Source organism: Vigna unguiculata, chromosome 6 (assembly GCF_004118075.2).
Source record: "Vigna unguiculata cultivar IT97K-499-35 chromosome 6, ASM411807v1, whole genome shotgun sequence".
Lineage (NCBI taxonomy): Eukaryota > Viridiplantae > Streptophyta > Magnoliopsida > Fabales > Fabaceae > Vigna > Vigna unguiculata.
This window is the reverse complement of record NC_040284.1, coordinates 33,846,407-33,861,327: the sequence shown is the minus strand read 5'-3', so window position 1 is coordinate 33,861,327 and position 14,921 is coordinate 33,846,407. Positions and strand designations below refer to the sequence as shown.

The following is a 14,921-nucleotide window of genomic DNA, read 5'->3' as shown; positions in this document are numbered from 1 at the left end:
CATAATTTTTTTACGCATATAATTAATCTAGGTTAATTCAGGCAGCATTTTTGGCAGTGATTTGGAAATTGGAATACTCAAACACTGTTGTTCCATTTAAGACGAAAAGTAAGACTTTTTTTAGCAAAAAAAATAAAAAAATAAAAATATATATATATATATATATATATATATATATATATATATATATAAAGACGTAATGTATAAAATAATTTTGCATAAAATTAATTTCAAGTTAAACACATTACCTATTTGAGTAGAAGGGTATCAGAACATAAAACAAGTGATATATGTGTTTTTTTGAAGCAAATTTTGTAGAATCATATAAACTATTCAAATTTACATAAATAAAAATGTACAAAATTGATCTAAATTAGGATTTTGAGTTTTTAACGCTGTTTTTAGTCCACAGTTTTGATTTGGATTATTTGAGAAAAGGAATAAATACAATAAAATGAAAAAAATAAGTTGAGAAAGGAGAAATAAGAAAAAAATAAAGTTAAATGTTTATTTATTTAGTAAAATAACTAAAAAAATATTTTAAAATGATATAACTTCATAAAACTAAAAATATAAAAAATAGTAAGTAAGTCCTACATATTATTTCTACTTTTCCCTATTCTACCAAACAACTCAACTCATATAGTTTTTTTCTTTTAAATTATTTCCTCCACCCTTTCAAACACGGTAATTTTTGTTCTTTTTCTATTTCTCACAAATTTGCTTATTTTTTATTTTTTTTATTTCTCACTATCCTCCACCCATAAATTTTTTTTTTATTTCTCACTATTCTCCATCCATTTATTATTAGGAAAAACATTATTCAACTATAATGATTAATGCACAACGATGCAGAATTCAAAATCAGCACATAAAGAAATTTACTCAGAACCATTTGAATAAGAAAACTAACAATTAAATAACTTTCTGAATGAGTTTTTCTTTTAAAAGGAAAAAAAAAAATAAGAGGGAGAAGTGTTAGATGTATATTCTTGTCTTCTTATTTAGAAAAGATCCAAACATATATTTGAATTTTCCGTTCAGAAATGGTCAGAAAAAAAAAAGAAAGAATCAGATTCAATAATAATAAGAAATGATTACACAATTATCACATGCTATGTCTCAGCTGCACGGATTGCCATACATGTAACTCAGATATTCGTACATCTCACCCTAAAATAAGATCAAATGCAGAATATTTTTTCAACTAACAAAAAGTAACAAAATACTTGCATATGTACAATAAAAATAATAATTTACTTCCCTTTCCCTTTCTTAGTTTTAAATTCAATGAATATTGAAAATATTAGAAGAGGGTGCATTCATTTTGAAAAGAATCACAGGTTTCATCCCCATAAAAATATAAAAAAATAAAGTTTTCCTTTTCTTTTCCACAACTTTTTCCACCTAAAAGGTCCTGCTTTCTGAACCTGCCTTCAGAGAAGAATAAAAAAGTTCTGCAAGGTACATGGCTTGTGGACTTGAAAGAAAAAATTTCATGTGTGCAGCATCAGATTATGATATATATGATATAATATTATTCAATTATACTGGATTATTAATTAAATTCAATTTTCCGAGCATATTAATCTGCTTAGTTTATATATACAATGAGTATATATAAATTTACAGTCCCTTCACTTAAATGGATTTTCATGTTTATGACGTAATTACTCGAGGGACTTGAATTTCAGTAATGTCCATCAGAAGATTATCATAGTCACACTTAATTTAATTTGTTGAGATATGAATTGGTCATCATGAAAGTTCAATATAGTGTAAATTCTCTAACATAATACTTGATCAAAATAAATAAATGAAGCAACATAACCAACAAAAAACTGAAACATGTTTAATCAGAAAATTAAAATCAAGGATTCAAGATTGCAGAATTTCATGGATTCTTCACAACATCCCAGATAAATGTTTACCATGTGTCACAGCAACTACTGTATAATCTTAATGTTGGAAATTATATCCTTCACCAATATTTATTAAAACCTTTAGAAGAATTACAACTTTTCAGATCTTCACCACCACACATGTTTCCTCCTTCTTCCACCTTTTATAAGTTGAAAGAAAAAAAAAAACACTAAAATTGAGGAAAAGGGTGAAATACAAACGAAAGGAAAATGTAGAGAAACAAATTTTGTTCATATCTTCTATGTACAACTTTGTCTATATTTACCTGTTGCAATATAATGAAAACATGTTAACTAAATCTTAAAGATATTAGTACTACAAATAATTAGGAACAGAGAAGTATGTGAAAAAACTGAGGAAGAAAAGTATGTTACCTCAAAAAGTAAAGCCAACTACTTACTTGAAATGAAACTTATTGACAACTAGAAAAGATGGTTGGGAATCTCAAACCCTAAGATGCTATAGCTGGAAAAACCTACACTCACAGAATACAGAATTTCAAAGCTCCTTGGGTTTCTCAAAATATATTATTCAACTTAAGAAACTGATATCAATCACTCACTAATCATCACCCGAGAAAAATAATTTATGTATAAAGATTTGAAGTCTGATCCCCTTTTAGTTAGATACAATTAATACACAAAGCTCAAGTTTCAATGGTTAGATTAAATCACAAGAGAGAGAGAGGTTGAAAGAATATGTATGGAGCCACAAGAAATATGACAAATAAAACACCAACAACTAGGTCAAAGACATCTTTTTAATCTTAGTTCAATAGGGTTTTTGACAAATGTTTCAAAGTTTTGTCTCATGCAATGTCTGAATTCACAAACACAAACTGTAGAGTTTTTCATCATTGGCCAGACACCACCGTCAGAGAGTCTTTATTCAGCCTCACCTCAATCACCGGAAACCGTCGTGAAGCCGCCATGAAGTAAGAGAGAGATCAGGTTAACGGGAATGAAGCCTGGTCCGAGATCACACAAAGGGTAGTCTTAAAATCCAAACTTTAAAGCTTTTGTTTGTTTCCAAGGGTTCAAAAAGATTGAAACCCAGAAATTTATAAGCTTCAAAAGATGAACAAATCCACCCTCATGCAGATACCTCGAGCCAAACAACATTCCCATCAACCCCAATCTCCCATCACCAGCCACATCTGAGAATAGATAATGGAACAAAGAAGATCTGAATAGTAGGTATAGCCACGTAAAATTTTGATTTGAAAAAACCCTTGTTCTCATCTCAAAACGCGTTCTAGAGATAGCAAGAGAAAGAAAGAGAAAAAATGGAACAGAACGTAAACTAAAGCAAACAGTAAGAGAGAGCAAAAGCAAAGAAAACTCTCACACCATATATGTAAAACCTAACCCTTCATTCTTTATAACTCACTCACCTAATATACACACACTTACTCTCTCTTACATTTTTTTTTTCATCATATATAGCATATAACACACACACACACACATATATATATATATATATATATATATATATATATATATATATATATATATATCCAAGGTGTATATGCATGATACAAGGAATGTGAAATCAGCATTTGAATATAAAACCTAATCCTTACAGTTGGCAAACAGTGATATAGAGTGAGAAGCAAAGATTAAGAAAATGTTAAGGAGGCGTGATTAGGGTTTAATGTTCATCTCTCACTCATTAATTACTTGCTTTGGCATCTTTATAAATATTCTCTCAGAATACAGCCAAACTTAATTTGGAAGGAAAACATATCCAAATATTTATCAAATCTCACTTTCGTACTTATTTTGGATTGCATGATATTATCATGGAATCTCACATATTTAAAACCTCGATCTTCTCATTAAAACTTGAGACCAGAGTGCCACAATTTTCTCTTTCTTTTTTTTTCACTGTTTTTCAGTTTTCAGAGTAATTCATTTTTATAGCATGATTCAAAAGCAGAATACAACTATTTTGCATAGTTGAGGTAAGAGATTGAAACAGAGAGAGTCAACGATGATGAAGAGGAATCCACGTGAGAGGAGCAGCGGCACCTCCTTCTCTGATTGAATTGAATGGAGTCGCTGCAACTACTGTCACTGTTCACTGTCATTGGACTTTGTGCTTTACCTCAGTGTGGGCCCCGCAGGGACCAAACCCTATTCCACCTACGTTGTCTCCTCACCTGCCTCCCTCTCACTCACCCACCTAATTATATGTTCATCATCATACATATTTTATGTTTTTTTTTTCTTTTAATAATGGATGTCAACGGCCGGGTATGGTACATATAGAAGCTTTCCCGTATCCTACTTGTTAGATAAATATTTGTCCCGTATCTGTATTTATATCCGTCGAGTATCTATTGTGCGGGTATCCGTCTATTACCTGCGGGTATTTACAAAATTATTTAAAAAATAAATATTTAATCATAAATTCAAATAAAATAAAATAAAATACATCACTATCATAAATTAATTTTAAATAAAGTTCAAATAAGTTGATACAAGTCCAAATAATTGTAGAAGTAGATATAGAATGAGGTTCAACACAATGAAAATGCTTTAATTAGTGCTTTGATCAACAAACTCACTTCATCCGATTGGTTCATGAAAAATAAGCAAATAATAAACCTCAATTGTCACATGCAAAGTATTTTTATTTTGATTCCATCATTTGACAACAAGCATATCATAAACGTAATTGTCTATATAAGGTTTGATGTATATGCCCAATTTAAAAGAACGAAAAGAAAAGAATATCAAGGGGTGTAAGTTTAGCGGGTACGGGTATCCACGGGTACAGATACTATGATACCCTACCTGCCCCGTTAACATGTGGATATCAAAAAATACTCGTACCCGCGAGTAGCGGATATCCATTTTTAATATCCGTTTTCTACCCATTGCGGATTTTATCCGCGAATACCTGCGGGTACAATTTTTTGATATCCCTAAATACAACACCCTTTTATCAGTTCACTTCCCTAATTTATGCTTGAACAAAGAGGAAAATAAATTAACTATCAATTTCAAATAAATCTTCCTTTAACTTATAATTTTTGTACATTGCTTTCTATCACAAACATATTATGTAAAAAATACTGAAAATAGATTTAAAATAAACAACATTTAGTTATAGTACAAGTTTCTCATTTCTACTTTTTCTTAAAGAAAATTTATCGGAAAAAAAATTATATAAATATTACTTCAATTTAACTCATCAAAAATTTTAAAAATATTAGATTTTTTTCTTATATAGAATTTTTAACTTTATTATTTTTTACCCAATATAAACTTTATATTTATATTTGAATTATTTCCAATAATTTTTGTATAAGATTTTTCCAAATAATTTGGTGTTAACGTGACTATGCCCATTCTTTCAAACTTCACAATATATATAGTCATACAAATATATGTATTTTTTTAAGTTGGTAAAATATACATATTTGTAGCCGTATAATTATGTGTATTTTTTGAAGTTCACAATATATACATATTTTGTAATCGTACACTAAAGTTTGCAATATATACATATTTGTAATCATACAAATATGTGCATTTTTTTTAAGTTGGCAATATAAACATATTTGTAGTCATATAATTCAAACTTTAGGATTATGTATATATATTTAGAACTTCTTGGTAAGAATTCTAATTTACAGTCAGAAAAATCTGATACCTAATAGATCAAAGAGTTGCAGGACCTTAACATATAAGTTGGTGCCAACACGACTATGTGCAGTTTGCAAAATATACATATTTGTAGTCATACAAATATGTGCATTTTTTTGAAATTCACAATATATATTAATAATTTCAGGTAAGGACTCCCTTAATTTATAGTCGGAAAAATTTGATATTCTATGGGGTGCTAACATGATAAACAACAATGATAGATCTCAAAGGTGTAGAACCCTACTATATGAGTTGATGTCAACATGGTTATGTATATTTTTCTGAAGTTCGCAATACATGTATATTTGAAGTCATACAAATATGTGCAGTTTGTTGGAGTTCACAATATATAATGTATATATTTCAAACTTCAGGGGTTATGTATATAGTTATAACTCCAGGTTAGGGACTTCTTAGTTTACAGATAGACAAGTCTGATACCTACAGGGTTATCAACATTTACTGCCTTACTAATGTTATTGTGTTATGTTGTATTGTTTTTAGATGAAGTTCAGATTATGTTGTATTGAAGAGCTCGTCCAGAAGATTAATTCTACCATCTCGATTCTTCAATCAGACAACCAGAAATACAAAACTCTTAGAGAGAAGTCATAGAGATTTAAAAAAGTGATTTCTAAAGAAATTACGTGTTTTAAAATAATGAAACTTGTTTATAACAATTCTATTTATAATAAAACCTTTTAATATTAAAATAATCGAGTCTCACTACTTTTAAACCACTATCACTTCTAAAATATCATTTTCTAGGGTTTTAGACAAACCTCACTTTCTATTCTCTTTGCTTTTGTTTATTTTCCTTTTCATTCCCACCTCAATCAAAAATCCAAATAAAGCTTCCAGGAATATGTCATGTTATTTGTATATATTAAATATGTCACTATTTAAGTCCAAATAACTTCGTCATGAAGAATGGCTGTTACTTCCCGTACCCTCATGATTTCTTCCAACACTACCCCTCATGATTTCTTCCAACACTACCACATATTTCAAAATGATCATTTTAAACTTTTTACTTTATAACTAAGGATCATAACAGGATGAAACGAGTTTCAGTATCTCCATTTTCGAACAACAAATTCATCATAATTTCATATTCATGAGACCATTTTGAAAAATCCGACATAAGGAAGAAGAATGCGAGAGAAAGAATTGAAGATAAGACGCAAGAACAGCTAGGTGCAGTAAAAAAAGGTAAGGTATACCAAAGAAGGAAGGAGGCAAGGGAAGAGAAAGATGGAGAGATGCATGACCATTTTTTACATTTAATAATGAAAATAACTTGGAGATATCTTTACTTTTCTGAAAATATATTAAAAAATGTAAATTGGAAATCACAACAAAGTCACTACTACCCAAGTTTGTGATGTTTTCTTTTATATATGGCGAAAAAAATGATAACCATGGACGCATACAGGGTGAATTAAGTTTCAATGATAAACAATGAAATGTAATTCCAACTGGAAAAATTAACAGCGCTGTCATCATACTACAGCTGAGGAGGCTGTCTAATTTCCTTAAATTACAGACACGAATAGGGAATTAAGCCCAAACACACTTCGTATCAAATCAAAATACACAGGTTTCCCAACGGTCATTTGGATCCAAGGGCAAATGACAATTTTGGTCGAGATTTGTTTTTACCCAACAACTTTATTTGGTTTAAACGTTCTTGTTCCTCTTCCTGTTTCTTCCTTCGCATTGCTTCTTCCTTCTGTCTTTGCATCTCTTCCAGCTCTTTGTATCGTTCCTCCTCTCTTCTTTGCTGCTCTAAAGCTTCCTTTCTCTGTGCTTCTTCCACTTTCTTCCTGTTCTCCTCCAGCATCCTTTCAAGATCTTGTTTTTCTTTACGAGCTTGTTCCTGCACCATAACAATATAAGCAATTTTCAGGCTTTGTCCAAGGTAAAAAAAGAATGAATTGGAGTATAAGGTGATTTGAACAAACCTCCTTCAGTTTAGCCTCAATAATAGCAGCTTCTTTTTCTTTTTCAAGCTGAGCTGCAACTTCATCATTAAGTCTCTTCCGTCCCTCTTCCAACCGCCTTTGAATCTCCACCTGAACCTCTTCAGAATTCAAGCTTTCTTCCACTCTCCTTCTAATTGCTTCTTCAACTCTCTTGGCAGTCTCTTCTTCTATTAATTTCAACTCTGCTTCAAGTTGACGCCTGTGAAAACATAAAAAATGTTAAGCGGGACAATGACCTCCCAACCAGGCGGAAATGCCACATAAGTGGACTCAAATCTTTTTCATAATAGGCAACTAACATAGAAACCAGACAATAGACATGTCTGCTTTATTTTTTCTCCCCTTTTTCTTTTTACCCTTTCCTAAAACTACTTAATAGAAAACCACAATCAACGGCAAACTAACCTCCATGATGACAATGGCACTAATAAATGGTTATGCTTTTAAGGCATACCTCTATTGAATCCTGATCCAAACAATAGAGTTTCAAAACTGGTGAACAGTAGATAAATGAGGCAGCCAATTTGATCATCAAACATAACAAGTCCAATTATAGCAGTACCTTGCTTCAGACAAGCCTGTGAAGAAGAAATTCAAGTAACATGCTGCAGTTTTAAGCTAGTCACGGAAATACTAGAATTTTACACTAAACATATTTGACAAGTTAATTGTAGAAGATATGTCAAGTTCTTTTGTTAGTTAAGTGCCAGAAGAATCAAAACAATTAAAAAGCCATATGTTCACCCTATTGAAAATATTTACTCCGTCGATCCAGAGATTTAAGCAAATATTATCCGGTCTAAATTATAACAGAATGTAATAAGGGGATGAACTTTGCATCCAAAGGATCCCCATAGCCAAAATTAAAGGCATTCTAGTCCATAAACCTGATGACTAGACCCTTTGAGGAGGCACACAGAATCAGATCTATCTTTTGGAGCATGTGGTACTACAGAAACAAGTTCATGAATCCAACTGAACCAAAAATGAGCCAAAAAGACAGTTAATGATTACTAGGGCATCCAGTCTTTAAATTGGTGCATCACCAGTGCAGAAAGAAAGCAGAGGGTTCAGAATACTAAGTAAGTTAATTATATAACTCAAGAAATATCTGATTAAATATTCTAACCCTCTAGTCAGCAAACTCTAGAAGTGGTAACATCCAAAAGATGAGATCAATGATGTAAAAAATGTTATGGACAAATAATAAAAAAACATGTCTTAGAAATTTGACACTGAAAATGTTAAAACAACAAAAGTCTTACCCTACTTGAAGAAATGCATAATCAAATGACATAGCTATGGTTCAATATATCACAGGGATGAAGAAACTTGCTCAACAATTAAGATCTAAAATTTCAGTTTCATAGGACTGAAAGAAAATGTGACCAATAAGCAGAAAGTAACAATCATTAAAGTTGAGTCTCTTTATCTTTTTAACTTTTTATGGAATTCATGATAGACCCAAGGGAAAAGGACAAATCAGGATGCGGGAAGTTTTCATTCCCCCCACCACCCAACAACAGATTTCTGGTAAAGACCCGAGGAAATAACAGTAATTGAACTAATTTAGCAGACAAAGATGAGCTCTGCCTCACAAGATATTAAATGGAAGAAAAATATGTAACGTCCTATTTTATGTTTCTTTTCTTTGTAGACAAAAAAAGCACTAATTAAGATCAGGAGCTTAGGAAGTAGCAGATTGAGTGCGAGAAAACAGGGGCAAGACTAAAAATTTAATAGCATCACAGTCTTCAGTCAAAAGATAACATAATGGTAAAACGAAGGAAAATTTTGTCTTCCCCAATGCAACTGTCTCGTAATATAACTAATAATCCATCATATCCTACACAGCATGAAATTTAGTAAAGTATAAACAAATAGCAGAACATTATTAAAATACCAAAAAGTATAGTAAGGCAATATTTGAAATAGACACAAAGCAGATGGAACATTTGAGACTAGAACTACTCACCAAAAATATTACAAAAAGAATTACAAAATTTTACCATAATAACCTTCCTTGCCTAAATTTCCAGGCAGTCTGTTATTGATTCTATGCACCTTTTTTTCATATGAGAGAAAGGCACATTTAATAGCATCAGCGTTCCAAACTTCTAACAGTACATTATAAGTTAAGCATAAAAACAAGAAATTTTCACCATAAACCGGAAGCACCTACCCTCATCATCTTAATGCATAAGGAAAAGTGAAGAAAAAGGTAGAGTTAGAAAAAGATTATTAGCATTTAATCTACCTTTTCTTCTCTTCTTCTTTCTTTTGTTTTTCAGTTGCAGTTCTGTGCTCTACTGACCCAAGACTTGAACTGGAAGATTTACGAGCGGGAGACAATGAGGAACTCCTACTTCTATGTCTTCTGTATCGTTTAGCAGATGGAGATCGGCTTCGACGACGTCTTGGAGTTGTAGAAGGGCTTCGGTAACTTCTTGGTGAAATAGAACGACTTTTTCTCCTGTATAATGACACGTTATTATAAGCAATGAACTTCAGCAACTAAACAACTATCTTTGGAGATCATAAATGCCGCCCACCATCTAGCACACTAAATACAAAAACATGTACAGTTACCTCAGAAATTGCTAAGAATAACCATTGTGTGCTCCATCTTTTACCACATGAAGAAGCAAATGTCACAATCGAGCAATGAAAAAACACCCCATCAGCACCTACCACCTGTTCACGTCCCTCACTTCCCATGTTAAGGGAAGGAACTGATTTTTTTGTTTTATTTTGTTATAATAGCATGTATCCTATCTTGTTCTCTATATTATGTTCTATATACATTATATTTTGATGAGTTTCCACCTTTGTTTATAAAAAGAAAAATCCCGCAAAGGGAAGGAACTCAATAGAATATCTAACAAAGTCAGCAACACCATCACCAGACACTTATGACAAGGTTGTCATAAAATATTTGAATAGTAGAAATTAGCAATATTAATGATCCAGAAAAAACAGTATGTATCTCATTCTCAAGGCGCTAAACAGAAAAAGAGAACCAAGCAGCAGAATAAAAGGTATCAAACTGCCCATTCTTGTCCACTTGAGCATATACAAAAAGGAAGATGAATGATACGAAAATACCAAGTATATATTGAATTTAAATAACCAGCATGAACGACCATGGGGTTCAACTTCGAACTACAGCTCATTAATCCTGACATGCTATGTTTCATTTCTTCAAACCAAAAAGAGTCAGATCTCAATAAATACTTAAATACAGATATATTCTTTTTTGTGATTTTTGACAACTAATTGAAAGATAAAAAAGTTCACTAAAATAAAATTTTATACATACAAGTTATAAAACCCGAATCAATAAACAACCTATGTCATATTCTCAGGTTCAAGTCTAATCCTATTTTCTAATATATAGAACACAGAAAATATTATAATTGCATAACGTCCTCGGTACGTCCATAGAGCACCAAACCTGAAAGAAAATCTAGCATGCAACACGATACAGTTTACAGTGACATTATAAAAGAGGATAGTCAGCAACAAAATATTGAGAAAAAGAAGGTTAAACACAGGAGCAAAAAATTGTAAAACATGAATCCCCAATTCATCATAACTCAACACAAGATACATCACGAAAAAAAAAAAATAAACATACAAACGGGGTCACCTGCTGTAAGAGTGGGATGAATAGGGAGATCGGCTTCGGTCTCTTCTGCTCCTCCTGCTAGACCTGTGTCCCACCGGAGATGGTGAACGCCTCCGTCTATAAGGAGGCGATCGGGATCGCGACAAGTCCCGAGGCATATCTTAATACTCGATCCCCAATAAGCTTCCGATATTTATATATTTTTCACTCAAGATTAGATTGGAAAGAGCAAAGAAGTGCCGTAAGTTTGTCTTTTTGCCTGAAAAGTTCATATCGATCGATCAGATAAGATAATAATCACTTCTAAGTGCATCCAGCTTTTTATGAAGTTGTTAATTGATGTCAAATCCAAAACTTGAAATAATTAATTTGTGGATTATATCTGAATGCATAAAAATCAAATTTCGAGCGAGATTACCGCTCCTTGGATCAGTCCTATACCAATTCAAATGTCAAGAAGCATGAATTTAAAATAGAAAAAAAGAAAACATCCAACCTGAAAAAAATATGGGGAATCTTTAAAATCTTTAAAATCAGTGGTAAGGGAACATGAAAAGAAGGATTTTTCAAGTTATGAAAAACATAATTAGGGAGGAATGGGCATGTGATAATGAGAGTAAATTGAAACTCTGCAAAAGTGCAAACCCTAACTCACGGTGAAGGAGACAACGACGACAGAAGAAGAAGAAACGTGGACCAACTCTATTTTATTTATTATTTTTTTCTCCTAATTTTGGATTAACGTGTCACTCTAAAAAAGAAAAACACTAAAATAGTTTTTGGTTGAAACACAAACGGGTCGGATTTACAGTATTGGTTGTTCTATTGGAGGCTTTTTTTCTTCCTTCACCCCATAATTTCTAACTGTACTCTATAATTTTTAAAATAATTATTTTACCTTTATAAAAGTAACTCTCAATGGAATTTTTAGAAAAGACATAATTTTAAAATTATAATTTCTGGAACAAATTTTCTAAAAATGTATTTTGAAAAAAAAATCTGAAGAATTTACTGTACCTTTTGAAATGAGATTTGCGGAAAGTTTTCTAAAATAATTTTTTCAGAACACATGTAATGTGTTCCAAAATAAATTTTCTCTCTTCTTCTTCCTCTGTAGTGAAGAAAAAACAGCAATAATAATCGTCGGTGATGTGTAGTAAATAAAATATTTTTAATCCTTTTCTTTAAAAATGTAAAGAAAAAAAAATATATATATATATATATATATATATATTTTTTTTTAAAGTTATAAATTGTAATAGAATAAAAATATGGATACATATAAATCTCTAGTTATAATAAAAGAAAAAACAAATCAAGCTATATTAAGTTCTCACTCCTCGCACTCCTTTTATGTTCGTTAGGTTTTTTTTTAAGGGAATTTTAATGTAATTATAATCAGTTCAAAATTAAGGTAACTATTAAATTATGAGTTTCATGTGTGTAATATTGTAAAAGTTCGTTTTTATCATCCACTAATGAAAATCCATCTGTACTACAAAGATAAATGTCATACAAAATTACAAACTTTTATACATACACATCTTTTTATACATCAAATAAAGTCTAAAATATTGTAGCGTGAATTTGTGATTTTTAGCATTTAATATATGAAATTAAATAGTAATACTATCGACTTCGGAATCTATTTTAAATTTTTTGTTACAGTGGCCAAGGTTAACTACCTTATAAATAATTTCTTTTAATTTTAATAAAGTGTGAGATGTATTAGACCAGAAAATTCTATAAACTTAATTATGCATGAATTTCTTCAACCTTTTATGGTTAAAAAAACAAATATTGCAATAGTTAAAATAAAAAATGTAATTTAGTTTTCAATCATATAAATTTAATTATTTTTAATTACTTTATATTAAAAACACCAGTTTTGGCATTAAAGTGTATCAAGGACTTCCCAACTCAAAATAGTCCACAAGAAAAATCCTTGGGGTATATTAGATTCTTGAAATAAGAATATGAACATGAATGTTCTTGTAAATTGTGTTAATCAAGGTCAGGTGCTTGCAATGTGCAGAGTAACTCCAATCTTCATTCTCAGAACTCAGAACCATACACAGTGTAATAAAATATCAATCATAATCTGCATACACATTTTCTTCATTGTACCAAAGTTTAATATCCATGTATTTGTTTGAACTCAAGATTTCATTCAGATAGGTTGAACTGAGTATGCCTATGCAACTACACATTTGTAAATTCTGAAAACAAACAAGATTCATGTTCATGCCTAAGAAAACCATTTAAAAATCTGGAAGATTCAGGGGGGAAAAACAACAGTTTAATAATCTGCAGGAAAATGGAAATACTTGTCCTCTAAATTCGTCCAGAAATTGAACCAGAGAATCAATATATTCACTCTCAAGAAACATGTAAATTGATAATTACTATAAGAATGTTGAACATTCATTAAGCTGCTTGAATCATAAGCCTTGTATTGTTACATAAACAGAACGATGCACTCAACTCAAACCACAGATTTCGCCTTATCAACAACAGTGGTGAATATGTTTTGTGTTTACAATTTTGGCTGAAAGTTCCTCAGCATCTCAATTGGTACAATTCTGATATAATCAAGTTTCTATTTTTCCAAAGCAGCAATGTAATCACCAGAAATTGAAAACAACAAAGAAGAGTAAAAGGGGTTTGAAATATATTTATTAACAGGTTTAACCTGAACTGAATACATATATATAGAATCAGGGTATTGGACATTGGAGATAGATTAAGAAGGATGAACCTTTCCAGAAGAAATACCTTTCCAAGCTGATTTCATGGAAGCAGTGGCTGAATTGAGAGCAGCCTCAATATACTTCTTGGAAGCGATAGAGGCACCTTTCTCCATCAAATTTCCCATTTTTCTGGCTCTTTCAGCAGTTTGAACCAGGTTTTCCATTTCATCTTTTGCCATCTTCTCAAGCTCTTGTTCAAAGCGTCTGAACTCATCCATGGCATTCTCCATGACCGAGTCAAGGTACTCCTCGGCTTCTTCCATGCCAGCTTCTGCTTCCTCCACCTCTCTCTCTTGCTCCAGTTCAGCAGCTGCCCATGCCTTGTAGGATTCGATCTCGAACAGCTTCATCAGATCTTCGATTGTGGAAGGGTCAAAGTTCTTGTCTTGAAGGGCCTGGTCGGAGAGGAAGCTGAATTGGGAAAGTAAAGCTTCCATTTTTATTTTTTCCGGTGGATAGAGGAAGCAGATCTAACTGTGTCTGTGTGTTTAGTGCAAGAAAAAAGTGGGTGGGAGCATTATCTTACAAAATCATGGGTCTCTTCTAGTCTAGCATATAAAAGTTTTAACTTTTAGGGCCAGAAAATTTTCACATGGATTTGTGGTTCCAAACCCACAAGGACTGTCTCAAATTCTTCTCATGTAACAGGAATGGTACATTGGATTCTTCACTAACAGCTTCACTAACAGTAATTAGTAATTTCAGAATGGGACAATAATATCAGAAAGGAGATTTTTTTTTTTTTTTACATTACAATAAATACGTTTTTATTTTTTTAATTTTGATGAAAAATTAGAATTTATTTTTGTCTATAAGTTTTGACATATTTTGATCTCCAAATTTAGCAAATGATAATTTTAGTCTTTTTAATTTAATTATGTTAAATTTTTGAATTAGACACCGAATCGAAATCGTATTATTTAGGATAAACAACTCAAATACTAATATGAAATATGAAATGTTAATACATCTACAA

General features: G+C 31.4%; 2 protein-coding genes across 5 annotated transcripts; both read right to left on the bottom strand.

Moving 5' to 3' along the window:
• Window positions 1-7,016: 7,016 nt before the first annotated feature.
• Window positions 7,017-11,928, bottom strand: LOC114187057 (uncharacterized protein At1g10890). Of its 4 annotated transcripts, none has more exons than XM_028075180.1 (5): window positions 11,851-11,928; window positions 11,217-11,454; window positions 9,825-10,040; window positions 7,547-7,766; window positions 7,017-7,461 (listed from the first exon to the last, which is right to left on the bottom strand). In XM_028075180.1, the coding sequence occupies exons 2-5, from the start codon at window positions 11,351-11,353 to the stop codon at window positions 7,195-7,197; spliced, it is 840 nt and encodes a 279-aa protein (XP_027930981.1). In that variant the 5' UTR covers window positions 11,354-11,454; window positions 11,851-11,928; the 3' UTR covers window positions 7,017-7,194. The 4 variants fall into 4 exon arrangements, with proteins under 4 accessions (XP_027930981.1, XP_027930980.1, XP_027930979.1 ...); XM_028075179.1 differs by having other exon boundaries at window positions 11,847-11,920; XM_028075178.1 differs by having other exon boundaries at window positions 11,841-11,919.
• A 1,652-nt stretch (window positions 11,929-13,580) lies between these two features.
• Window positions 13,581-14,554, bottom strand: LOC114187059. The gene has a single exon (XM_028075181.1). It carries the CDS (start codon window positions 14,380-14,382, stop codon window positions 13,939-13,941), a length of 444 nt encoding a protein of 147 aa, XP_027930982.1. The 5' UTR covers window positions 14,383-14,554; the 3' UTR covers window positions 13,581-13,938.
• Window positions 14,555-14,921: the final 367 nt, after the last annotated feature.